This window comes from Hipposideros armiger, unplaced genomic scaffold (assembly GCF_001890085.2).
Source record: "Hipposideros armiger isolate ML-2016 unplaced genomic scaffold, ASM189008v1 scaffold_202, whole genome shotgun sequence".
Classification (NCBI taxonomy): domain Eukaryota; kingdom Metazoa; phylum Chordata; class Mammalia; order Chiroptera; family Hipposideridae; genus Hipposideros; species Hipposideros armiger.
Genome location: NW_017731552.1, coordinates 2,297,294 through 2,324,349, shown reverse-complemented (window position 1 = coordinate 2,324,349; position 27,056 = coordinate 2,297,294). Strand labels below are relative to the sequence as shown.

The 27,056-nt window shown below is 54.9% G+C and overlaps 1 protein-coding gene across 2 annotated transcripts; it reads left to right on the top strand.

The window, feature by feature from the left end:
- Nucleotides 1-655: 655 nt before the first annotated feature.
- Nucleotides 656-7,377, top strand: NDUFA11 (NADH:ubiquinone oxidoreductase subunit A11). 2 transcript variants are annotated; one of them, XM_019653566.1, is made up of 6 exons: nt 759-850; nt 3,319-3,418; nt 3,517-3,632; nt 5,610-5,702; nt 5,820-5,942; nt 7,196-7,377. In XM_019653566.1, the coding sequence occupies exons 3-6, from the start codon at nt 3,557-3,559 to the stop codon at nt 7,306-7,308; spliced, it is 405 nt and encodes a 134-aa protein (XP_019509111.1). In that variant the 5' UTR covers nt 759-850; nt 3,319-3,418; nt 3,517-3,556; the 3' UTR covers nt 7,309-7,377. The 2 variants fall into 2 exon arrangements, with proteins under 2 accessions (XP_019509109.1, XP_019509111.1); XM_019653564.1 differs by lacking the exons at nt 3,319-3,418; nt 3,517-3,632 and having other exon boundaries at nt 656-850.
- The last annotated feature ends 19,679 nt before the right edge of the window (nt 7,378-27,056 follow it).

Here is a 27,056-nt window from a genome sequence, read left to right as displayed (position 1 = left end):
CGCCCACGCCCTGAGGCAATCGTACAGCTCTGGATTGGTCAAGACCCGTTTCTGGCCACGCCCCCAAGCGTAGGGTGTACTTCATCCTACCCAGGGCTTGGACAAGCCGCAAATTGAGCACAGGCCAGTCCCTCTAAGATTCTAGCACTAGGATTGGTCACTTTGCTGTTAAGCCCCGCCCCGGATCCTGGCCACGCCCCCAAAGCAGTCGCACGCGGTTTAAACTCCAGTTTTGGGACTGGCCACAGTGCATGACCACGCCCCCACAGATTCTAGCGTGGAAGTGGCCACACACCTCACTATGCTCCGCTCCATAGTTAAGTCTTGCTCCTGTCAAGTGCCGTCCCGCCCGCGCCCTAATCTGTGCATAGGGATAGGACTACTACGTATTATTCTCCCGCCCCTAGATTAGGCCCCACCTCCGAGAGTCAAACCATTCCTAACCTAGGACCTTCTGAGCTGGAACTAGTGAGCTCTGTCCTCTCTGATCTAGGTTGGCCTGTTTCCCCTTCCAGAAATCGGCGGGGGGTTGCACGCACTCTTCCTTTACGCCAGTCCTTAGACCTCGGCGCGTGCGCGCAGCCCGTGTTCATGTCTGTCCTGTGGCGCTCAATAAAGTTGCACGCTTGTTGCCGGCCAGTCCGCAAGGGACGCTGCGCGCACGACCAAGAAATCTCGCGAGATCTACAAGCTTCTGCCCTTGCGCGCAGAGAGCTGGCGGGGTGTGTTGTGTGGGGCTCGGGGTGAGCAGCCATGGCGCGGACGCTTCTTCACCGGTACTGGGACATCCCCGAGGGCACTGAGTGTCACCGCAAGGCGTACGCCAGCACCAGTATCAGTGGGGCCGTTGGTGAGCACCGACCGACTGGACCCGGAAAGCAGAGGGTGCAGGGAGGTCATAGGGTCATTGGAGGGTGTCCTGAGGGATTGGGAATATCGCGGGGTGGTATATGGTTGTCTCCAGGGTGTCTGTAGGCGGCCCTGGAACGCTGGAGAGCTCTTGTACGAGATAAACTTTGTAGGGTGTCGGATTAATTTAGAGGGTGCAGGGTGGTCATAGGGTCAGTGGGAGCTATCTGAAAGGGTCACATGGGGGCTGGGAATCTCGCGGGGTGGTACGTGGTCGTCCACGGGGTGTCTGGGGCGGTCATGGGGAACTCTTGTGTTAGATAGACGTCGGGAGGTCGGGGGCTGTCAGGGTTGGAGGGCACCGGGAGGTCGTGGCACATGTGACAAGCTGATCATTGAGGTTGTCAGAAGCGGTCCCTGGGTGCTAGGGTTTGGGGGTTATTGTTGAAACGATCGCTAGGCTCTGGGGAAGACGTGGAGTGGGACAGGGCCATTATCCGGGTCAAAAGAGATGGGGGTTATGAGGCTTTCCAGCCGGTAACTTGAGATTACTTGAAGACCATGGGTTATTATTGGGGTTTTTGAGGGGGGTACAGATGTTTGATAAAGTTCTGGAGTAGGATGAGGTCTTTTTAGGGTCCAGAAGAGTTCGTTGGTCAGGAACATCTGTAGTTTGTATTCGGGCCACCAGAGGAATCCTTGGGGTGCTGAGGAGATTGTAGGTGAAGTAAGTCAGGCTACTATAAGGATAACCTTGGGGGCATAAGGGGACCCATAGCCCTGGTGTTCCCCTGAGTCTTGCCCCCTTCCAGTCTCTTTGAGAAGTAAATATGGTGTTTTTGGCCACCTCCATATCCAGCTCCTGAAACAGCCTGGCAGAAGTTGAATCTGCACTGGGAGGCATGTGCATTAGAGTAGACCTAATAATCACTACCATTATCTACATATTTAGTAAGATCACCATTGTCATCTCTATTTCTCAGAGGTGGAAACTGAAGGTCACAGAAATGTATTAACTACTCCAGGGTCTTTTGAAGGGAGGCTGCAAATCCAAGTCTGCTGATCTACTTTTGGGGGTGCCTGGGGCAAGGAATGTGCACTCAGGGTCCTTAAGGAGGGTCTTCAGGAGAAAGGGCTGAAGGAGGAGTCCTAGGGGACAGGTTATACAGAGTCTGCTTGAGGGGCAAGCTGTTGGGACAATTCAGGGTGTGGGGTGGCGTCTGTGAGAGCCCGGGAGAACTGCACGGTGTGAGGCCGGGTCACTGTGGTTATTCTGGTGGATTCTTACAGGGAGATGCTAACATTGGCGAATGACTGGAGGGTGATGGTTGTGTCTCAGGGAGAATTAAAGCAGGAGGGGTCACCTGAGGGGTGTGTGGGACCTTCAGGGAGCTGAGAAAGACATCAACGTTGGTGTTGCTGAGTGGGAGTGTGCATGTGTGCTCACAAATGCATGCACCATCGGGGTGGACTGAAGTCTCAGGATGCTGTTGGGAGAGACCAAGTATGTCTCAGGAGCAGGGTGCTGCCGAGTGAGTGAGGAGCTGGGGTGGGGAGTAGCTTGCCCGAGGGTATTGAGGGGATATGGGTGGGACACTTTGACAGAGGTGCCATGTCAGGCAGTCACTGAAAGACTCAGATTTGGGGGTGGTCACTGGATTCTGTAAGCCCTCCAGGGTGCCCAGGGGTCTTGAGTGTGTGTGTATGTGCGGCTCACTTTGCCCGCCTGCATTTTCTCACTGGCCAGTGCCGTTCAACATACAGGACTTGGCTTAAACGTGTTCCTGGATCCTCCCTCACCTCCCTGCTCCTTTATTTCCCTGCCTCCCCTTAGCCCTCACCCAAGAGAATTAATTTAATGTTTGACTTCCCTGAGCTGGTGAGGCCCTGGAGGGCTGGGAGCCCTACTGCCAGTAGAGCCGAGCACCTTGTAGGCACACCATAACCATTGGGAATGGAGGGAAGGAGGGAAGAATCAGGGCACACAGTGACTTTGTGAGTGAATGAATGAATGTGCTCTGTGTCTGGAGGTCACTATGGGAGGCTGAGAGGGAGCCAGAAACAGGCTGGGGGGTTGGGGAGGGGGCCTTTTGAGGGGGTGATGGGAGGCGCTAGAGAGATCCAAGTTAGTAGAGATCCTCGTGTGCTGGGGGTCACAGCATGTGAGGAGTCAGGAGGGCTCCTGGAGGGGTCGGCTGTGGCAGGTCACCATACTGGATGATTGCTGGAGGAGAGTTAGGATGGGACAGTCTTGACCCTGGGATAATCAGGGGGCTCCCAGATCATCCTCTCCCAGTTCAAGGACTTCTGAGGAAATGTAAGATGGTGGGGGCACTCCGTGTCAGCGTGACCGGGACCACAAGTATACAGGGGTTGGATTGATAAGGTCCTGCCAGGTCTCACTGCATGACTGGGTCGGGGGGCCATCACTGAGTTTTATCATAAGAATCTTATCTTATTCCCCTTCAGGGGGATCCTAAGACCCTCGTTACTGGCCCAGCTCCACAGATCAAGACTCACCAGATCCCAGGCAGGGCTGAAAACCCTCTCTGATTAATTCTTTATAAAGGTGAGGGGAGTATGTGTGTAAGAGAGTGCTGGAGGATGGGAGGGTGCTTGCTGGGCTGGAACAGAGTCTGGCCCCACTTCCCCCTTTCCATCCTCCAGCCTCTCCAAGGTCAAGTGGAGATACTCGAGTTCGTCTATCATGGGATTGGGAGAACTAAGATCTAGAGAGTCCTCAGACTGGTGCCTTGTACATGGGAGTCTTCTTTTGTTTTGGGGTAAATTTGACATGTAACATTGTATGAATTCAAGGTGTACTAGAGCCCTTTTTTTTTTTTTAAGATATTATTGGGGAATTGGAGAAGGGGAACAGCCAAGTTGTTGTCCTTAAATCTTAGTTGTGGAGGGTGCAGCTAGCTCAGCTCCAAGTCCAGTCGCCATCTGGCCGCCCCGCGGCTGCTCAGCTCAAGATGCCATGTTCAATCTTAGTTGCAGGGGGCACAGCCCACCATCCCTTGCGGGAGTCGAACCAGCAACCTTGTCTCTAAAGAGCACAAGGTCTAACCACTTAGCCATCCGGCCGCCTGTTGGAAGCTTGCAGCAGCTCAGCTCAGGGTGCCGTGTTCAGTCTTAGTTGTGGGGGTGCATAGCCCACCATCCCATGCGGCAGTTGAACTGGCAACCTTGTTGTTAGGAGCACATGCTCTCACCAGCTGAGCCATCCTGCCACCTATTGGCAGCTCAGCGGGAGCTCAGCTTGGGCGCAGCTCACTGGCCCATGTGGGAGTTGAACCGGCAACTCTGTTGCTCAGAGCTTGCACTGTTAACCAACTGAGCCACTCGGCTGGCCCTAGAGCCCTTTTTATATGTGGCTCTTTTTCCCTCTTCCCTGGGCCTCAGTTTACCCATCTGGGAAAAGAGGTGGCAGCCTTGGCACTCCTCATGGTTGCTATGAGGATTAACCCCACTGTCCTGTGTGAAAAGTCCCCCACGGCAGCTCCAGTGAGCTGAATCCAATCCCAGGCCAGGGTTGGAGGCACTGCTCAGCCTGGAAGGTCCCATGGGTGGGTCCTGAGAAGCTATAGGCTTGGGGGCTGGGGGGAAGTCCACTCCCTGGGGCCACAGTGAGGGGTGGAGCATGGCCTTTGGGTCAGACCTACCTGGCTTTCAGACTGCTCTGCTAGGTGACCTCAGGCAAGTCACTCTGCCTGACGGAGCTCCTTGGGCCCTCAGGAGTGTGAATGGGGCAATGGCTGCACTTGCTACCTGGTAGACGGCAATTCCGTTTTGTATGAGATGGAATGGTCTGGCCCCGGGAGGTCCCTGCCGACAACTAGGCCATGCTGGGTTTCTGTGGGGAGACGAGGAGTGTGTGGTCACCCTGAGCAGGGTCAGCTGGAGGATGGGGAGTCCCATGTTGGGCTGTTTTGGTGCGCCCTGGTCTGCCCATCTACTGAGGAGGGTTTGGTGGGGGAGGCTGCCTGAGGGTCAAACCCACACGCCGGCCCAGATCAGGGTTCGCTCAGCTCCAGTATAAAACCTTGGTCCTCGCCACCCACCTGGCACTTAGCTCCAGGCCCAGCCCCACCCTGGCCCCCATGTATAAAAGCCGGTGGTGGGGCAGGGTGGTCAGGCCTGTGGCAGAGATGGAAAAGCTGACTGCTGTAGTGGGCCGAGCAGGCGTGGACGGTCGCCCAGCCAACCAGGTGTGAGGGGTGGGCCCAGGCCAGAGCTGCCATCGGGGAGAGAACCTGGGTGGCAGTGAGGAGGTGTTGGCAGCCCTGGGAGCCAAGCCTCTACCAAGGAGGATTAGGGCAGGGAGCCCTGGGCCCCAAGAGAGAACAGAGCCCTTGATGGGAGCGGGACACCTGGGTGCCAGGGCCTCTGGGACACAGCCGTGGTGGCCAGCGCTCAGGCTGGGGAGCAGCCTGACCACCGAGGCCCCAGGCCCATCTTCGTGTCTGCTGCATACTGGGCCAGGGCCCTCGAGGCTGACAGAGGCCAGGCAGGCCTATTGCAGGAGCTAGCGTGGTCGGGCCTTAGGAGGCAGGCATGGGGGCTGGAGGCAGGGTAAGAGCCCAGGCTTCTGAGCAGCAGACCCAGGTTCACATCCCAGCTGAGCTGCCTTGGGGAGTGCTGTGGGGACAAAGAGCGAAGAGGTTTATCAGGCGGCCGAGGGGCCTGCCCCCCGCCAGGACCTCTGCTCAGTGCTGAGGCATAAGTCTGAGCCACCTTGTACCCCTCTCCTCCCGCAGGCCTGATCACCTCTGCCTACAGCATTGCACTCAACCCCCCCGGCTCCTTCTTGGAAGGAGTGGCCAGGACGGGACGGTACACATTTACTGCAGGTGAGCAAGCCTGGGGGTGTCTTGCTTGTCCTCGGGGTCCCTCCTGGCACTGGCCTGGCTGTTATGCCCCTCTGGGCCCCTGACTCAGAGCCCACCCCTCCCTGTCTGCCCCCACAGCTGCTGTCGGTGCCATATTTGGCATCACCTCCTGCGTCAGTGCCCAGGTCCGAGAGAAGCCTGATGACCCCCTGAACTACTTCATCGGAGGGTGCGCTGGAGGCCTGACCCTGGGAGCACGAAGTGAGTGAGCCCCCTACCCCTAACCTTCGCTGACCTTCCTCTCTGTTCCATCCCGGGGCCTGGTGTGCAGGACGCTCGCTCCAGCAGAGGACGGGTGGTCGCCATGAAAGCTCCCAGGGCTTCTGAACCTCAACCACCAGCCAGTTCAATAATAGTAACAGGTGCTGCTGCTAAAGCACCTACTGCGCACCTACCTCGCCAAGCCCTCCCCTCCCTGTCCCCCACGCTCACTTGCTCCTCCTCTAACATTCCAGCACCGTCTTGCCTCAGGGCCTTTGTACATACTCTTCTTTTTGCACGAATGTTCTTCCCCCAGATGTCAACACAGCTTCTCTCGCCGACCCCCCTGTGTACCATCTAGGACCCCTGCCGCCCTCATTCCATATCCCCTTGTGTCCGCGTGCTTTGTCAGAGAATTTGAGGTCACTGCCAGTTTCTGCCACCAGCCCGTGAGCACGGAAAAGGAAGTGCTGGTTCTTTCACTGCTGTCTCTCTCACAGTACCCAGAGCCCTGGTTGACTGACTACACGGCCCTGCAGGGGTGCTACTCTCACCATTCTCACTTTACAGATGCAGGGACTAAGGCTCAGAGATGGGGCTGAGGTGGCCTGAGGTCACCTGGGACCCAGCAGAGCATACTCCCTGGTGGGAGGGGCTGCGTCCATGCCAGCCTGGCACAGGGCGCAGGTGCCTCGGGGCCAGTGGGAGGAGCGAGGGCGGCCACACACAAATAAACCTCCCTGGCCCAGCAGGCTGGGAGTGTCTGGAAGGTGCCAGCCAGACAGAGAGGGCAGGCTCCATGGAGGGAAGCCTGTGCCATCCTGGCCTTCGCTGTGAGACCTTGGGTGAGTGGGTGAGGCCTGGGTTTGACACCCGCCCCCAAGCCTCTGGCAGGTGTGAGCCTCGCACACAGACCCCCACCCCCAGTGGCAGATCTCGGGTGATCAGGGACAGTCTGTGCCCCTTGGTTAACGGACCATGAGGCAGATATGGGGCCTGGTTCCTATGACCTGGGCACCGGCTGAGACACTAGTGCGTCCTCCCCTCAGTGACCTGAGTGTCCCCCCACCCCTGGACCTGACAGCCTAGATTCCTGCCTCCCTCTGTGCCTCCGTTTTCACACATCTTCAAAGTCAGAGGGTCAAGTGACTTAATCCATTGAGGGAGGGGCATCTTTGGCGTCACAGCCCAGTGCCCGCAGTGGGCATGGGCAAGCCTCACGGTGCCTCATGCCGCCCTCCCCACCCCCGCAGCTCACAGCTACAGGATCGGAGCTGCCGCCTGCGCGTACATGGGCACGATGGCCGCCCTGGTCAAGATGGGCCAGCTGGAGGGCTGGAAGGTGTTCGCAGAACCCAAGGTGTGAGCCCCACTGCCTCCCGTAGCCTTGGGCAGGTGGAAATGCGCCTAAAAATAAATTCTGTGTATATTTTTGTGCATGTCTTCCTTTCCTCCTCCCCTGCTCTTCGGGGTGACAGTGACATGGTGACAGGCCAGTGCCAGTGAAGGAGGCTTGGTGGTTTGGGGAGGGAGCAAGAGATAAGGCTCCTGGGTTTGTTCCCCTGCTGAGCCAGAGGCAGGGAGAGGGTGTTGGGCACAGAGCTTGCCAGTGGCTGGCCAGCAAGCGGGAGCCCACAGCCCTTCCTGCCACCCCCTGCAGGTCACAGGCCATCCCCTGTCTGGGCCTCCCCTCAAAGCCAACAGCTTGTGGAAAACACGCCCAGGGCCCACACACAGCCTGACTCCAAATTCCTGGGCGTTGGAGCGGACAGCCTGAAATGGCCTGACCCCAGAGCCTTGTCCCCATCCAACAGGTAGGTGACAGGCCACCAGGAGCCTGCAGGGCATGGCCATGGCAGCAACAAGAGGGGAGACTCGCAGTCCTCACCCGCCGCCGCCTGTCAGGCCCAGTGATTTAGGCAGCTCCGGAATGCTGGCCGCCCGGCCCCCAAGCTTTCTGCAGAACTGGCTCCGTGCTTCCTGGCAGCGGGAGAGGAAGGCCAGCTTGCTCCAACATGCTGTGATGGGCCATAAATTAGGGCTCTACGCGCCCCACCCTGGGGAGCAGGGCTGTGCCCTGGCGGGGTCTGGGCTCTGCAGGTGGCCCTGGGGCTGCCAGAGCAGGCCAGGCTGGTCGCAGCCCTCACGCCCCCTCCTCACCTGTGTTCAGCCAGCCCCCTCCCTTTTTTCCTCTAGCGCCCGCCTCGGCCTAGACATGGTTGAAAGCCAAACTTGGAGCTTTGCTTTCTTTCCTCTTCTGTCCACTCCAGGTAATAATTCAGCCGGGTGTTGAACAGCTAAAATTAAACCTGTGCAGAACACAGCCCAGCCCTTGCTGCTGTCACCTGGCTGGCCTGCCACTGCTGGGTGTTTTATACTCCCGTAGGCCAGGCCAGGTCTAGTCCACCTGCCCCCGTACCCACCCCATCCACCATGCCAACACGGGACCCCTGCTGAGAACACCCTCCCTGGCGTTGCATGGGGTCAGGGCCCCTGATCCTGGACTTGGGGTTCCCTCAGAAAGGATGGAGAGCCCCGTGCCCATGCACCTGTGGGCTAGGAGGGGCCCTGAGGGTATTGGGCTCCCAGGCCTGCGTTTCAGTCCCAGCACTTGGTTCTTTCCGGACTCCGTCCTGTTTCCTCACCTAGCAAGTGAGGGTAACAGGGTCCCTCAGATGTTCAGTGAGGAGGGCAAACAAGTATGCCCCGAGGGGTAGCACCCTTCCCCCACCTTAGAAGAACCAGGTCCCTCTGCTCCCGCACCAGCCTGGCCTGCCCTGCAGCCGCCGGCAGAGGGCAGAGTCCACCACGCTCAGCAGGAAGGCCGGCCGCCCCCGCGTCCCTGGCCCTGTGGCGTCCGCCGAGGAACCACATTTCATCCCTGCCTCCCTGTCCAGGCCACTGTGCTTCCTCCTTTCCCGTCCACCTTGCCTGCGGCAGCACGGGCAACAAATTCTAAGAGTAGGTAACACAGACCTTGAAGTAGGGCCTGTGATCGTAAGCACTCCGAGGGCTGGGGCATGGAGGGACCTATTTAAGGACCCGCACCTTGTCGCTTCTCAGACCCCACAGTTCAGCTGCTCCCAGAGCCAGACCCGCCCGCACCTCCCCCTCCTGCACACCCTCCCTCAGCCTCCCACTACCCTCCATGAAGCTGGGAGGGAAGGTTCACAGCCCCTTCCTACCTCCCAGCCTTGGTTTCCCCTCTTGCTGGCTCAGACCAGGGTCTGCACTCACTGCCCACCCAGCCCTCTCCGGGCCGGCTGCCAGTGTTGCAGCAGACCTGCCAGGCCCCCCCAGAATGGGGCAGGAGGGAGCAGCTGCCTGCCGGGCTCCAGGGAGCCCCCAAACCCAGGCCCCCTTGCCCATAAACATTTACTAGGCTGTGAGGGGCTGACATCATCCCTGCCCCACATGCAGGCCCCTGTCCAGAGTATCGTGTCCCCCCACCCAGTTGCCTGGAACCCCGCCTCCTGCGCCAGCAGCCCCCGCGTGGGGCAGTGGACCTTTTCAGAGCTCCCCAACCTCCAGATGAGGATGAAGAGGTCTTCCCAGATGTGTATGAGGGGGAGGACACGGGGCAGAGGACAAGGCAAGATCACAGGCCTGGTGTGGGGGAGAGGGCCTCCCCTTTCCGCCCCAGCAGGCACTAACCGAGGACCCCAGCCCTGGAAACACACTTCCCAGTGGGGACAAGGCTACAAGGGCTGTTCTGCCAGGGTGTCTCTGAGCTCTTTGTGAGCCGAGAAAATGTGAGCAATTCAAGTAAAACAAAAGGAGAAAAAACCTGGAGCCTTTCCCACCTGCCAGCTATTCATACTAGTCCTATTTCACAGATGAGGAAACTGAGGCCCTGAGAGGTGACTTGAGAGAGCCGGGCTCACAGGGGGCACTCGGTGTTGTTCTTTTGTTATTAGCTATTGTTGGGACACCACATGTAAATTGTCTCAGAAAGACCTTCCAAGTGGTCCGGTGAGTGGAACAAAAGCAACCCAATGGGACAAAATCTCAAAAGCAAAATTATACCCCTAACAGATTCCTTTACAAAGTTATGTTGGAGGTAGACTGCAGTGCCTGTTGATCCAGTGGGGACACAAGAAGCTGCCAAGAAGGCCCCTTGGGGCTGGGGCTTGCCCCTGCCACCAGGTCCAAGGGACTGGTACCTTACCCTCTCACATCCTGGTGAGCCCTTAGGACCAGATCTGCCCACTTCTCACCCCCTCCATGGCTGCACACGAGTCCAGCCCCTGTTGTCACCCACCTGGACCAGCACACTCACCACCCTGGTCCTCGGCTGCCATCCTTGCCCCCCACAATCTGTTCTCTCAGTGGCCAGGGGGCACCTGTGAGCATGAGTCATTTCGGTTCCTCCTCTGCCCACAGCCTTCCAGGGTTCCCACCTCCCTTGGAATAAAACCCCCGAGTTCTTCCTGATGCCCACAAGGCCCTGTACAACCTGCCCCCCATCTCCTCCCTGCCCTCACCTCCTCCCTCTCTCCCCCTCACTCATTCTGCTCCAGCCACACGGGTCTCTACTGTTCCTCCAACACACCAGGCACTGTCATACCCCAGGATCTTTGCACAGGCTGTACCCTCTGCCTGGACTGCTCTTCCCCCAAATGTCTGCACAGCTGCCCCCCCCTCACCTCCTTCAGTTCTCAGCTCAAATGCCATCTCCTCATTGAGGCCTCCCTGACACCCCATTGATATGTCATCCCACCTGGCCAGCAGCACCCCACACCCACTTTACCCTTTTCCACTTGTCCATAGCACTTACCAGCTTCTAAACCCCATGTCACCATCACGTTTGTTTAGTGGGATGTGTGTCTCCTTGAAGGCTGGGACATATCCTGGCTGTTACATCCTCAGGTCAGCACCCAGCCTAGGAACACAGCAGGGCTCCGTCAATATGTGGCCCAGCCCTGCTTCCTGGATGCCAGCTCTGGGCAGGGTCCCTCTCACTCCATCCCATCAGATGATGGCTACAGGAAGGGGGGCAGGGGAGAGAAACGATCCATACCCAAGTTATGAAGACTCGAAACTCACCGACACGTGTTTACTGAGCACCTCCCTGCACCAGGCATAGTGTTGGGCCTGGGGTCACATCAGATACCAAGACCCCCACCTTCCCGGAGCTCAAAGTCTGGTCTAGAGAGAGAAATAGTAAAACAGTATAAAAAAAAAAAAAAGCAAACACATAAACAGGCAAGTGTTTTACACAGAACTGCGCTTGAGAGAGAAAACCAAGGTGACATGAGAGACACGGGTGAAGTGGTGGGGTTCTCCTTAGCGGGGGGCAGTCAAGGAGGGACCAGAAGAAGCCAGCCTCAGGGTACTGTGAAGGAAGGGTGTTGCAGGCGGAGGGAACAGAGTACAGAGGCCTTGGGGCTGGAACCAGCTGGCTGCAGCCCCCACAACAGGTAGGAGGCCATATGGTGGGGTGGGTGGACCATGGGGTGAGTGGAGAGGCCAACTCGGGCGTCTTGCCCAGGTGGACACAGCAAATCAGGGCAGGATTTGCTGCTGTGGGTGCCGCTGGCTATCAGGTACCACAAAATCCATCCTGCTTCCACCATAGTGGGCACTTCTGGGCAAAAACATTTCCCTGTCCTGGCAAAGACCCCCTGAAGCAGTGCCAGCCCACCTTGGCACCCTCAAAAGGGCTGCTCCAGGAGGGAACCAGGGCCTGAATGCCTTGGGGGCACCATACCACTAAGCCTACACAGTCCTGGTCCTAGAGGGGAGGGCGGGGGTGTCTTAGGAAAGGAGCACCTGTGATTTTCTGGCTGGATTTGGGTGGGGGCCCCAGCCCACCCTCCCACCTGACCCTCAAAGCCCAAAGCTGGGTGAGGGGAAATGTTTGTCATCACTTCAGGGGTCTGGAAGAGGGGATGGTGGAGCTTTGCCACCCCACACACACCCTGTCTGAGTTGACATTCAGAGCTCAGAACCCAGAGAAGCCCCCAGTTCCTTGGATGCAGGTCATCGTGGGCAACCCCAGCCAGAAAGGATTTTGCCTGTGGGGAAGCTGAAGCACAGAGCAGCCCCCCACCCGCACCCCAACCCATCCCCAGCTCTCCTCCAGTCACCCTCCCTCCCTTCCCTCAGGTCTCCTTGGATTTGGGCGTGGAGCAAAACCTGGCTCCGCCCCCAGCCCCATATTGGCGTTCACAGGTCCCTCCTCCGAGCCCGCCAAGCCTCCCGGTGGCTTCCCGGAACCCTGGGTGGTCGCTGGAGTAGTGTAGGGCTCATTCAGGCCTGGCCCCAGCCCAGCCCATGTCTCACCTCCAGGGGGCCCCGCTGGGCTCTGAACATTTGCTGAACCAGAGCGAGGAAGGTGTGAGTGAGCCAGGGAAGGCTTTCAGCCCGAACAGAGGGACTGCAGGCAGACCTATGGCCCGGCCTAAACTCTCTTCTCCTTTTTTAAAAACCTGTCCAGATGCTTTAATTTTGCCCATTGTTTTTTTTTTTTTTAACAAAGCTGTCTTTCTAAAATACACTGTGCAGTTGATTTCTTTCAATAGGTAAAACAGACTCAGGCCACAGAATTTAAAATATACCCAAGGGGGGCCGGCTGAGTGGTGTGTTGGTTAAGAGCTGGCTTGGGATGCCAGAGGGCCCCGGTTCGGATCCCACATATGAGGGCCAGTGACACTGCCCTCCACAGCTAAGATGCTGAACAACAGCTCAACCTGGAGCTGGGTTGTCGTGAGTCGCTGGTAACAGCATAGGCTGCAGCCCCTGTGGCAGTGGGTTGCCATGGGCTACCGTGTGTAGTCAGCAGCCAGCGTGAGCGGCCAGCAGCCGCAGTGAGCGGCCGTCCAGAAGCCGGCGACTGATCTGCCTCGCCTGGGAAGAGCACAATGATGGTGCCAAGTTGGGCCAGTGAAGCAACGTCCTCCACAACTAGACTGAAGAACAAAAGGACAGCAACTTGTCTGTTCCCCTTCCCCCAATTCCCCAGCACTGTTCCCATCCCCCAATTCCCCAATAAAAATCTTTAAAAAAATAAATAAGTAAAATAAAATATACCCAAGGGTATTCAGAAGAAATCTCAGCCACCAGCCCTCCCTAAGCACCCCCCTCCTGCTGCCCTCCCCAGAGGCCACCGGCCTTGTTTCTTCTTCCAGTGGTGTTCCACGCAGAGCAAACATGTCTGTGTGTTTTCTTTTCCCTACAGAACCATATCAAACTGTCCTCGTTGGTTGTTCACAGACCGTAGTCTGGTTCCCTCATAACAATACATCTCGGATCTCTTCCTGTAAAGAACTTTCTCTTGCTTTTTAATGGCTGCATAATATTCTGTCCTGCGGTGGGATTGTCCCACATCAAAGTACCTTCCCTAGCTTTTTGCTATTATAAATAGTGCATCAAATGTCATTTTGCATATGGGTGAGTATACCCACAAACTTCCTGAAAAAAAATTTTAATTAGTAAACTGTTTTTTAGAGCAGTTTTAGATTTATAGAAAAATTGAGCAGAACGTGTAGAGTTCCCGAATATACCACCTAGCCCACCACAGGTACACATATACTTTCCCCTATTACTGCATTAAGATTTTACATTTATGGCTACATTTATTACAATTGATGAATTGACATTGTTACATTATTATAAACTAAAGTCTGCTGTTGACATTAGGGGTCACTCTTGGATTTAGACAAACATAATGACATGTATCCAGTGTCATTTCACTGCCCTAAAAACCCTGTGCCCCACCTGTTCATCCCCCCTCCCTCTGGGAAGCTCTGACAACCACTGATCCTTTCGCTGTCTCCATAGTTACCTTTTCCAGAATGTCATACAGTTGGAATCATACAGTTTGTAGACTTTTCAGATTGGCTTCTTTCACTTAATATTCATTTAAGGTTCCTCCATGTCCTTTCATGGCTGGAGAGCTCCTTTCTTTTTAGCACCGAATAATATTCCATTGTCTAGATGCCCCACCGTGTGTTTATCCATCACCTGCTGAAAGACACCTGGGCAGCTTCCAGGTTTTGGCAATTATGAGTAAACCTTCCACAAACATTTATGTCAGGTGTTTGTGTGGACATAAGTTTTTAACTCCTTTGAGTAAATACCAAGAGCACAGTTGCTGGATCATATGGTAAGAGTGTACTCAGTTTTATAAGAGACCACCAGACTGTCTTCCAAAGTGGCCACACCATTTTGCATTCCCACCAGCCATGAATGACAGTTCCTGTGGCTCCACATTCTCGCCAGCATTTTGTGGTGACACTGTTCTGGATGTTGGCCATTCCACTAGCTGTGTAGCGGTAGCTCACTGTGGTTTTAATTTGCCTAAATGTTTAAATATTTGTTGAGCCTTTGCCCAGGGAGCCAAGCATGGCTCCAACATCCTTCATACAACATGATTTCTTTGCAATTCAGGCTAGGAAGGAGGTGCTAGTACCCCCATTTTACAGATGGGGAAACGAAGGTTCAGAGAGGGATAGCTACTTGCCCAGGGTCACACAGCAAATGTGGGTAGAGCCGGGGCCTTGTGACTGACTCCAGAGCACTTTTGTGTGCAGTATCCTGGGTCCTGTGCTAGGCACTGTAGGCACAGTGGTGACCAAGACAGACCCAGCCCACCCTCCCAAGACTCACAGTCCAGTGGGGGAGATAGACACAGAATCAGGCAGTTACAACTCAGGCTGATCAGGGCTGCAGTGGGGTCGCACAGGGAGAGGGGGACCCAGAGGAGGCACCTGACCTGGCCTGGGTGTCCAAGGAGGTTTCCTGGAGAACTGGGCACTGAAGCATGTATAGGAGCTTTCCAGGAGAAGAGGGAAAGAGTGACCCAGGCAGGAGGAACAGCATGGAGGATGGCTCAGAGGTAAGAAAGAGGCATGGCCAAGAATCCTCGCTCTGCCACTGGTAGCCAGTCAGCCCCTTCTCTGGGCCTCAGTTTCCACTCCTCAGTGTGATTGTAAGGATTCAATAAACTCCCAAGGCCAACATGCTCGGGCCAAGGCTGGCATGTGGGGAGCCAGAAAGTGGGAGAAAGCCAGGAGTGGCAGAGCAGCCCCTACCCCTGCATTTGGCGCTCTGGGGGTCCAGGAGGACAGAGCACAGGTGGCAGTGAAGGCGTCCAGAGGTGCAGTCCCTGGCCGCCTGTCTCAACATGACAGGAAATGTCAGTTGCGGATGGGGGTCTTCCCACCCTGACCCAAACTGGACACTTCCTGCCCTGGGCCGGCCTCCTGGTGGGCCGAGACTCCTCCTCCCCACCCCCACTCACTCTCCTACCCCCATTAGTGAGGCCGCCTGCTGTGGGAGCTTCAGTCCCAGGTGCTCCTGCCCACACTCTGGCCCAGAGACCACCATTAAAAATGAGTAATGAGCTGGAGCAGGCAGGACCTGGAGGGGGTGGGGTAGGGGGGACAGAGAGGCCCTCGGCCCCCTCCCCAGCCCGCACCCTACCCTGCACTTTAATCCAGCCCCTGGGAAGCTCATTGGGAGTCACCTTGCTGGAAGGCCGTCATCGCCTGCCTGCCCTCCCGGGCGCCCCCCAGCTAAAGTTGTCAGATTAAGCAAATAAAAATCCAGACAGTCAGTTACCGTTGAACTTCAGATGAACAATGACCCATGTTTTAGTGTGTGTCCCATCCAACACGTGGGACACGCTTGAACTAAGACATGACTCATTATTTTTGTGAAGTTCAGATTCAGCAGGGTTCTCTCTGGCGCCCTTTTCTAATCCTGCCAGATGGACAGTGAGTCTCAGCTGTCCTTCCTGGTTTATGGGTGAATGGCCGGCTACTGATCCACATTAACCCACCAGAGGGACCCTGTCCCCCGGGATGCTGGGGCCTGCCTCCCTGTCACCTGTGACCCCCTTAGAAGCTGGACCTTGGGGCTCCTGGGGGACCCAGGAGAGGCTGAGGTCGCATCTGTCTGCCAACTGCAGTGGACATAAGTTAATTTGGTGCTGATGCTATGACTTTGGAGAGGTCCCTGGAGGAGAGGAAAGGAGGGGCCACGTGCCCGTCTCCCTCAAGTACCCACCACATAGAGTCTGTTATGTCTTTGACCTTCATCAAGACCCCAATGGCGAGGGCACAGTCCCTGAGTTCAGGGTTTGAATCCTGCCCCTTGTGTTGTGTAATTTTTTTAAAAGATTTTATTGGGGAATTGGGGAAGGGAAACAGTGTTGGGGAATTGGGGAAGGAGAACAGCCAAGTTGTTGTCCTTCAATCTTAGTTTGGTGGGCGCAGCTAGCTCAGCTCCAAGTTCAGTCTCTATCCGGCCGCCCCGCAGCTGCTCAGCTCAAGGTGCTGTGTTCAACCTTAGTTGCGGGTGGGCATAGCCCACCATCCCATGTGGGAGTTGAACCAACAACCTTGTTAAAAGCATGCGCTTCACCAGCTCAGCGGCAGTTCAGCTCGGGCGCAGCTCACTGGCCCATGTGGGAATTGAACCCACGACCCTGTTGCTCAGAGCACGCACTCTTAACCAACTGAGCAACTCGGCTGGCCTGTGTTGTGTAATTTTGAGTTAAGTGTTTCCTGTGTGCCTCAGTTTCCTCATCTATAAAATGGGAATACTACTAATACTACTACTACTACGAATAGTACCCAAATTTCGGGGTCACTGAGAGGACCAAATGCATTAATATAGTCGAGGAGCTTGGCCTGGCACAAAGTTAGTGCTCACTTAAGTGATGGCTGGTCCATTCAGCCTCCCTCCCAGCCCCGGAGGGAGGGACTGAGCGGGAATCAGAGGCTAATTTTAGCCCTGATGACACCCCCTGGCCGCCTGCCTTGTCCAAACATCCTTAGCCAAGCATGAGGTTCAAAGCATCCCCCACCCCCCCCAACCTCTGACATCCAAGGAGCCTGTTTATTCATTCCTGTACAGGGAGAATTCCTCGCCTGCCTGCGCCTGCCACCACACTGCTGCCAAGCCCCCATCGCCTGCCCTGTGTCACCCAGGGTCAGGACCACCCTCACCTGTAGGCTCCTCAGAGACAGCCCCTGACCAGGGCAGGCAGGGTGGGGGCATAGAAGAGGGTGGACGAGGGTCACGGCTGCCCCCAAGTCCGGAGTCCCCCAGAGTCTTCATTTATAATTCTCCCTAGTAAGATTCTGAGTTTCTGTCTGTGGTGACTCATTCAGCACCTATTTACTGAGCACCTACTGGGTGCCAGGTCCTACTGGGGACCCAGGCCCTGCCCCGTGGTGCTCCCCGTCTTGGGGGAAGGCAATGACAAGCCAGGAAACAGGAGAATTGTCCAGTGTTCTTAGTACTGTTCATTTATTTGTTCGTTGGTTCATTCATTCATTCATTCATTCATTCATTCGAGGTGTGTGTCTTGAGCCTCCCCACTGTGTGTCAGGCACTGTGTAAGGTTCCCAGGACTCAGCAGGGAAGAAAGCAGACCAAGATCCCTCATGGAGCTGACATTCTGGTGGGGGACAGAGACAATAAATGATGCAAAGAAGTGAAATATATGGTCTGGTTAAATTGGTAGTAATTGCTATGGAGAAAAATAAAGTAGGAGAGGGGGTGGGGAGTGCTGGTGGGAGGGGGGCAATTTGAAATAAAGTGATTCAGGAGGGGGATAGTTAAGTGAGCCATGCAGGTATGAAGGGGAGAGAGTTCCAGGCAGAGGGAACAGCACGTGCAGAGGTCCCAGGGTACAAACCGTGAGGAGGCCCACGGGGACCTTTGCCTCTGAGATTGATGGCTCTGGGAGGGTCTTGAGCAGAGGATGGGTGAGAAAGTCTCCCATCTGGCTCTCTCTCCCCTGTTCCAAGGTCAGTCCCCGGAACTGTCACTCTTCAGGTCAAGGGCCAGGCCAGGCGCTACAGCTGGGCTGGGGACCTGAGTGGCTGCAGGTGGATTCCAATTGTAAATGAGGACTTCCGAGACACTCGGAGAAGCTGTGTAGGGAAATTGTTGCTCTCTAGAGAATGCCAATGGAGCTGGCATGGGACAAAATCCGGGCAAGTCTTCCGCACGTGGCATCTCCATACGCTCCCTGCAGGGCCAGACTGGCGCCCAGCTCCCCCGCAGTCCTGGCTCAGGGTTTTGCCAATGGAGGGACAGGTGTCTCAGAGAACTGGAAGACATCCTCCAAAAACAAAACAACAAAACCTCTGCTTTCCTATCTCCTTGTCCCAACAGATCTTCTCAGAACCATTTTCTTTCTTGCAAAATATCTTCACTGGTTTTCCTGATTCCAAAGCTGCCGCACGCTCGCAAAACCTCTCCAGAGAAAGAAAGGGCTCTTTGTTCCCCGACCCCTGTATTCCCTGGAATTTTCTGTCTCCCGGAAGCAGCCACGCACCTAGATGCTGTGTTGTTTTTTCACACACGGTTTTGCAACAGGCTTTTTTCCACTCGACAATAGATGGCCCACAGCTTTTATTTCCAGAAATTGGAAATGAAGCGTGTCCAGCGCCCGCCTCCTCACCTACCTTGGTCTGAAATTTAAGCCACGTGAACCCTGAAGAGCCGGGGTGCCAGGGGCGGGCAGACCCCAACCTTCCAGGCGCCCGCGGTAAAGAAAGGTGGGGGTGGGGGAGTGGGGGGATGGGGGGGTGCAGCGTAGGGATGCCAGTTTTCTGTCACCTCCCGCTTCTCCACACAGCAGCCCCCAGCACCACCTCCTGGGCAGGGAGAGGCTGCCTTCTTTAAAATACCATAGGAGGAGAAACTGAAGCCCAGGGAGGGTGGGGGACCCAGGCCTGTGGGCTTCCATCCTCTGCCCACAATTCTGCCCTGCAGAGAGGGTGTGCAGAGACCCTCGAGGGCTCTGGGAGAATCATCATGATGTGCCGGTTCCCCTGAAGAAGGGGCTGACGTTGGCTCTATTTTGCAAAGATGACTGAGGCCCAGAGAAGTGACATAACTCACCCAAGGTCACACAGCTGCCACAGGTCAAAGTCTGTTCTCTGAAGCTCTTGTGATCAAGAGCTCTGAGGTCAGACAGGCCCAGGTTCCATCCTAACTCCACTACTTAGGGGCTACAGGTGGATTCTAACATTAAATGAAGAGTTCTGCAACATTCCAGAACATTCTGGAGTTGGGAGAAATTGCTGGTCTCTGGAGAATGCCAAGGGAAACTGAGTTGGGGGTGGCGGTGAATTCCAGGCACTCTCTGAGCCTGTTTCCCTATTTACACAATGAACACTGGGGACCCCGATGATACCTTAGATGGAGCTGCCTGAGGATGGAGAGGGTACCAGTGGGTGAGGGTGTGGGGGGCCTGGAGGGCCTCTGCCAAGCCCGCCAGTGATCCCGGGGCCTGAGCCAGTCTTGCTGAGCCCGAAGCGCACCTGCCACCCATGCCATACACCTGGAGCCCCTTTCCCCACGGGCTGGCTGCAAGCCAGGGATCTTGGGAAGCAGACAGGGCCCCTAGGGAGGCCAGGCCAGGGTTCCTTGCAGGCTGGGGCAAGGCCAGCCTGGGGGAGGGGCAGGCATAGGATGGAGCCTGGAGTTCCTTGTCCCTGTGGTCACTGCCTCCAACTGAACTGATAGTGTCTGGCAGCTGAACTTCTCGTCCTTTCTCCCTCTCTTTCTGGAAGTTTCTCTAAGGGTCAGAAAGGAATGGGAACACTCCTTGAGCCCTGGCTACCTGGGTTAACATCGAGAGATGCTAGGGTGCCACCCCATCTGTACCCAAGCACCATCCCCACACCCCCATCACCTTCCCATACTCCCTAAATTGCATGTGTGGGTAATTTCTCACCCGTCCCAGGCAGGGGCCCCTGCCCTCCTCCTGAGCTGCCAGCCACCCCTTGGCTTGAAGCCCTGAGACCCCAAGGGGAATGAAATTTCCAGCAGGTTGGCTGTTCCATCACCCACCCAGCGCAGGCCAAACAAGGCTCTGAGGGGTCTGATGCAGACAGAGATCCCAGCCAGGGGGGCATAGAGAGCCCCATCTTAGCCTGCACTGGTCCCAGCTCCTCCTCAGCCTGAGGGCAGGTGTCCCCAAGGTCCCCCCACTCTGCATTCTGGCACCAGCTCCTTTCCAGGGAGGTTCCACCTGCCATCTCTGGGCAAGCCTCACCCAGAGAGGGTCAGGAAACTCTCGTGTCACACAGCAAATTCAGGCTGAGCACCGCTCCCTCTGGCTTTGGAGGGGGAGGCTGGGGGGGGGGGGACGTCCTCTGACTCCCAAAGGCTGGACCCCAGAGGCTGGTGGTTGGTCCAGCTGCACATCCTGAGGCCAGGAGGCCTCTGTTCAAACCCTAAACCCTCACCCCCACCTTCTCCTCACTTCCCAACTGTGTGACCAGACAATAAAAATGTCAATAAGGTCTGAATTAAAACTATAGGTCGTTTGAGGCCATAAAACTAAATGATGGGAGGGGCCGTGGCAGGAGGCCTCCTGAAAAAGGTGGCACTCGGAAGGAAGAGGTTAGGGGCAGGGTAGGGTTCTGGGTGGAGGGCATGAAACGCCAGTGCAAAGGGCATGGGGGAGGAGCCGGGGCCAGCTGGCTGGGGTGGGCTCGGTGGCTGCCAGGCACCACCCCGGGCCAGTGCAGGGGCTCGCTTGGCCATGGTGCCAGTTGGGGTGTTTGGGGTGGGAAGGAGGAGGCCTGACTTTCCTAATCCCTGTTACACACATGGTTTCATTTCCGGTCCCTGTGGAGGGACAGGACTTGCTAGGAGGGATCTGAGTGGGTAAAATTACGGTGACCGGGAGCCTCAAAGGCCCACCACGGGCCCCAATTACCAACTTCCCTTTCTCAGCAGTGGAGGCCTCAGCCCAGGATCAGCGCTCAGCTGGGATTGGTGCTCAGCCAGGGTCACGGGTTCACTTGTGGTCAGGGCTCAGCCTGGATGTGGTTACTGACCCCAGGAGTACTACCCCGAGGCCAGCCAGGTCACCCAGCCCCCTGTTGTCTGAGTTCAGGCCGCAACAGGCCTATAGGAGGCCCAGTCAGGCAGGGTTGGAGGTTGGTGTATGAAAAATCTACTTCAGTACCCTCAGCCTGGCCGCTCCTGTCTCAGCCCACACCCTACCCATGGCCTGGTGACAGATGGCTAGAGCCCCCAGGGAACACAGGGGTACAGTTGTGTGTGGGGACTCCCCGTGGACAGCACCACCCATCTGGCCATATGGTGACAAGTGGATCTGAACCAGAGGGCCCAGAAGCACGTGGAGAAGGGCAACGCTGGGGGCCTCCCTCTGGCTGCAGTCCTGGCCCATCAGAAGCTCAGGCGGAGGCTCCTGGAACCTTCCTGGCCTGGCCCCAGGGCAGATAAAGCCCCTCCTGCTCCTCTGGGGCATCTCAAAATGGTGTTGAGCAGCGATTCCTTCCACAGCACAGCCATCCTGCTTGAATCCTCCCCTTTACAGGGAACTCATTCCCTCTGAAGACAGTAACAGTGAGTACTCCCAGTGGTGCTGGCACAAGCCCGTTTTTATAGAGGGGCGAAATCGAGGCTCTGAGAAGGGCAGCCCATAGTAGCAGATCCCCCAGTAAAAGGCAGGACCGGGGTCCCAACCCAACACACTTACAGACATAGCCAGTCAAACTTTGTTCACAAATGTGGACTAGGCAGAGCCCTGTGGCCCTCCACCAAAGACCTGCCGGGGAGGGGGGGAGGTTTGAAATCCTTGATATACAACCTGATTCCTAGCTCTTCCTGGCTCTCTTGCTCTTCCAGCTTTTCTGTCCTCAAGGGGCTGGCAGCCCAGCAGGGATGTGATAGAGTGACGTGGCCAGAGCTATGACAAGGCCAGAGGAAGGGTCTGATCCTGCTGGGAGCAGGGTATTGGAGGTGAGGGGGTCTCTACTGAGCCCTGAAGGATGACTGGGAATTATTGAGATGGGAGGGGCAAAGAGAGTTCCTGGCCGAGCAGCTCGTGTCACTGGAGACCCCTTAATGTATTTGAAACTCCCAGTGGCTTGTGGCAGGGACCGTCTCTGGACCTCCGTTTCCATATCAGTAGGGTGGCTGGGGGAGGGCTGAAGGCCTAGGACAGTGACATGAAAACCGACAGCTCCATGAATTATAGTTTAATAAGTCACCAGATAATTCCTCCTGCCAAGGAGGGAGCCGTGAGGACATCTGGGTCAGCCTCTCCTGTGAATGCCGGGCCCTGAAAGACCCTCCCCCAGCCTCTTGGGACCAGGCCTTCCTGGGAGATCATCCAGCCCCCTGTTGCCCAGGCCAGCCAATTCATCTAGCCTAGGACCAGGTCATCTAGCCTGGATGCGCAGATGGTGGGACTCCAGGCAGCGTGAAGCGGCCTCACAGAAATGATCTCTTGTCTGGGAACAGGGAAGTGGGGATAACTGGGCGCTGGATCCCGGGCCTTAGCCCACCTGTGGCAGCCTTCTCCTTCCTGGCCTCCCTGCCTCTGCTCTGCCCCCACTAGACTGCTCAGGTTAAAGCTTCACATGCCTCCCTGTTGCACTTGTTCTAAACACCCCAGATGCGTCTTGGTGTGGCTTGGCCTCGGCGCCGGTTCTGACCTCGTCTCCTGCGCATGAACACCACGTCACTGAATTTCCTCCAATTCCTCCATTGCTTGCTGCCTCAGGGCCTCTGCATAGGTAGATCCCTCTGCCTGGAATGTTCTTCTCTCCTTCCTTTTACTTGGAGAACTCTACCGGGCTTTAGCTCACAGGTCACAGGACCAGGAAGTCTAGACCAGATCACACTCTCTTCGCTTTATACAAATTATAATTTTGTGTCCACTTATGAGCTTCTGTATGGTCTCTCTCTCACCCCCTTGCTCCAAACAGTATCCCTGGGGCCTGGCATGTAGCATGGACTCAAGGAATGTTTCTTGACTGACAGACTGAATGAAGGGGTGGGATTTGGTGGAAGTGAAGGTGGGGAAGAGGTGGAGAGGCTTGAAATTCGGCTCACCTGCCCTCTCCCCCCAACACAGGAACCCCTGGTGCCCCCCTCCCCACAACACAGACCCCACTTTGAGAACCAGTGGCTTAGGTCAGCCTTTTCACCTTGTGGATAAGTCTATCGTATGTCCAAAGCCACACAAGATGAGGCCACAGGTGAAGCAAGGGCAGTGACTCTAGTACCCAACTTCCTGCAACACCCCATCGGGTGTTACAGCAGGGATTAAGGGAGCCCCCCAGTTTGCTTTTGGTTGATAACCTGGTTCCTGAAAGAGGATACCCTGAATCACCTGATGACAGGTATGAGGGCTGGACTGAGCTGTGCGCTGCAGCTAGAGGTATATTTCTTTCTCCTCCTCGGTGTCACCTTTTCCATACCCTGGGAAACCAGCTATGCTCAGTCCTAAACCTCCTGGTCAGCAGCTCGCTGCCCCCACATGCTGTCCCCCAGGTAAGGCTCTTGGGGCAAATGCATTGGGTGCCCCCTGGGAAAGGGCTCCTGGCTGCACTCGCAGGGGTCTTTCTGGGTCCCGGGTAGAGCAGAGGTGGAATGGGGTGTGGGAAGTTTTGACTGACTTGCCAAACCAGGAGGAACTTAGCATTTGTCTGGCAAAGTCATGGATTAAGAACCCCACTGCTTCCTGGCCCTCATCAGCAACCTAGGTTCTCATCCTTCCCAAGTTTGGGTTCTCCCTGCCCCTGTCCAGTGGGAAAAGAGGACTTGGGATGCAGTGGATTTTTTGTTTTGTCTTTTGTGTTTTTTTATCTGATCTTTGTGCTGTCCCACCACCATGTCATTTTTCAGGCCTTTTCTGGAAGCAAATATTTTGGGTTCAACTTGGGTGGGATCACAGCGCTGGCCTTACCCGCCCTACCCCCCAGTCTGCGCTCCTCAAGGTCACTGCCAAGGGCCTCTATGTCTCCTAGGAGGGGCTGCCATGAACCCAGGCCCCATACTAAAAAGGAGAGACTATATTTATTTTTTTAGCTGAGCCATCCTGCCACCTGTTGGCAGCTCAGCAGCAGCTCAGCTCAGGCTGGACTCGAACTGCTGTTGCTCAGAGCTCAAACGCTTGAGCAAGCTCTTAACCAACAGAGCTACTCGGCTGGCCCAGAGAGTGTATTTATTTTAATTGCATTTCTATGTGCATAGCCCGGCTGTGCTAAGTACCAGGTGGTCAGAGTTCAGCCTTCCTCTTCCTCCTGCCTCGAGCTGTCCCCCCGAAGGCCTGTCTTTTGGGCCTCTTTCCAGAAACGTTGGTGTAAACATGTAATTCCACATTCTGTTCCCTTTTCATCACACAAGGCCACCTGCTGTGTCCTCCACTCTGTACATGGCGGGTCACACCAGCTGTGCCCAATAGGACTGCCAGCCTCCAACACCAGGTTTTAAAACAGCTTCATTGAGATACAATTCACATCCTATACAGTTCACCCATTTAAAGCACACAATTCAATGGTTTTCGCCATATTACATTATTTTTTTAATTGTGGCCAAATATATATAACATAAAATGTGCCATTTTAACCATTTTTGGTTAAGTGTGCAGTTCAATGGCATTAAGTAATTCACAATGGTGTGCCACCATCACCGCTATCTATTTCCAAAAGTTTTTTTAAATCACCCCAAACAGAAGCTTTGTACTCAGTGAGCAAAACCTCCCCATTCCCTTTTCAACCCTCCCCAGCCCCCATAATCTCTAATCTACTGCCTATCCCTATGAATTTACCTATTTATAGAAGGGAATCACACAATGTTTGTCCTTCTATGACTGGCTTATTTCACTGAGCATCACAGCCTCAAGGTCCATCCACGTTGTAGCAGGTGTCAGAGTGTCTTTCCTCTTTAAGGCTGAATAATACTTCGTTGTCTAGATGGACCACACTGTTTATCCATCTCTGCTGAGGGACACCTGGGGTGTTTGCAACTTTTGGCTACTGTGAACAATGCTGTTGTGAGCATGGGTATGCCAGTATCTATAGATGTCCCTGCCTTCAGTTCCTGTGGGTGTCTATCTTGGAGTGGAGCTGCTCGGTGATATGGTAATGCTATGTTTAGCTTTTTGAGGAGCCTGTCAAACTGTTCTCTGACATGCATGTAATTTTTATTTTCTAGCAGCCACATTAAAAAGAATAGAAAGATGGGCCGGCTGAGTGGCGCATTGGTTAAGAGCTGGCTTGGGATGCCAGCTCTGAGCAGCAGGGTCCCGGTTCGGATCCCACATTAGGGCCAGTGACGCTGAGCCTTCTACAGCTAAGATGGTGAACTGAACAGCTCGACTTGGAGCTGGGCTGCCATGAGTTGCCGGCGATGGTGTAGGCTGTAGTGGAACTGCAGTGGGCTGCCATAAGCTGCTGTGAGTGGCTGGCAGCTGTCGTGAGCTGCCAAGAGTCGCTGTGACCAGCAGCAGTTCAGTGGCCAGCGACCGATCTGCCTCACATGGGAAGAGCGCAATGATAATACCAACATGGACCAGTGAAGCAATGTCCTCCACAACTAGACTGAAGAACAAAAGAACAGCAACTTGTCTGTTCCCCTTCCCTGATTCCCCAATGCTGTTCCCCTCCCCCAACTCCCCAATAAAATCTTAAAAAAAAAAAAAAAGAATAGAAAGATACCGGTAAAGTTAATGACCTATTTTATTTCACCCAATACATCCAAAGCATTATCTCAATATAAAATCAACATAGAAGATTACTAATGAGATCTTTTATATACTTTTTTTTTTCTCCATATGAAGTCTTGGCAATCGGGAGTATATTCTATTCTTTAAGCACATCTGTTTGGATGCTGAATTTTCAACAGCTACAGTAAAATGGGTTCCTACCTGAACAGTGTAGTTGTACTTGATTCAAAAAATCTTTATGTGGTTCAGTTTTAAAATTTACATTTCAAATTTAATAACATTTCAGTTCTTCTGTTGTGTTAGTCACGTGACACGTGTCAGTAGCCACATGTGAGGCTGGGGCTCCCATACTGAATAGGTTTAGACCAAACTATAGTCATGTGTCACTTAACGTCAGGGCTACGTTCTGAGGGTCGGTGCATTTAAATTATGATTCATATCACTAGTTTCCCTTTTTTAGAAATTCTACAGCAACACATGCAGTCCAATAGAGACACAATGCAGGCCACGCGTCTAGTTACTATTTTTTTAGCAGCTACATTTTTTAAAATGTAAAAGACACAGGTGAAATTAATTTTAATAATATGCATTTTTTAACCCATAGATCCAAACTAGCATTATTCAATGTGTGAGCAATATAAAAATTATTGAGGACTGGCCGAGTGGCTCAGTTGGTTAAGAGCACGAGCTCTGAGCAACAGGGTCGCAGGTTCGATTCCCACATGGGCCAGTGAGCTGTGCCTGGGCTAAGCTGCCACTGAGCTGCCAACATGTAGCACGATGACTCAGCTGGTGAGCGCACATGCTCCTAACAACAAGGTTGCCGGTTCGATTCCCACATGGGATGGTGGGCTCCGCCCACCCACAACTAAGATTGAACACAGCACCTTGAGCTGAGTGGCCGTGAGCTGCTGACGGGCAGCCAGATGGCGACTGGACTTGGAGCTGAGATGGCTGTGCCCTCCATAACTAAGGTTGAAGGACAACAACTTGGCTGTTCCCCTTCCCCAATTCCCCAACAAAATCTTTAAAAAAAAAAGTTATTGAGCTACTTTACACTCTCCTTTTCATCCTAAGCTTTGGAAACCTGTTGTGTGTTTTATGGCAGCACCCCCAATAAGGACAGTCAGTTTTCATCATAGATACTGGTCTGTACTCCATAAAACGTACAGTGGAAGAAGCAAACCTGCACATCCAAGGTGTTTCAAGTGCACTTAAAAGTTTTCCAATCAGGCTGGCCGAGTGGCACTCTGGTTAAGAGTTGGCTTAGGACACCAGCTCTGAGCAGCAGGGCCCCGGTTCGGATCCCACATGAGGGCCAGTGATGCTGTGCCCTCTACAGCTAAGATGGTGAACAACAGCTCAACCTGGAGCTGGGCTGTCATGAGTCACCGGCAACGGTGTAGGCTGCAGCCCCTGCTGCAATGGGCTGCCGTGCTAACGTGAGTGGCCGGCAGCCAGCGTGAGCGGCTGTCCAATGGCCGGCAACCGATCTGCCTCACCCGGGAACAGCGCAATGATCACAATACCAACATGGGCCAGTGAAGCAATGTCCTCCACAACTAGTCTGAAGAACAAAAGGACAGCAACTTGTCTGTTCCCCTTCCCTGATTCCCCAATGCTGTTCCCCTCCCCCAATTCCCCAATAAAATCTT

Excerpts from the sequence above, each read along its gene's own strand:
- NDUFA11 (XM_019653564.1), top strand. The coding sequence starts at position 754 with ATGGCGCGGACGCTTCTTCACCGGTACTGGGACATCCCCGAGGGCACT. Across the intron at positions 5,703-5,819 it reads ACGGTACACATTTACTGCAG|CTGCTGTCGGTGCCATATTT; the intron begins GTGAGCAAGCCT and ends CTGCCCCCACAG. Across the intron at positions 5,943-7,195 it reads CCTGACCCTGGGAGCACGAA|CTCACAGCTACAGGATCGGA; the intron begins GTGAGTGAGCCC and ends CCACCCCCGCAG.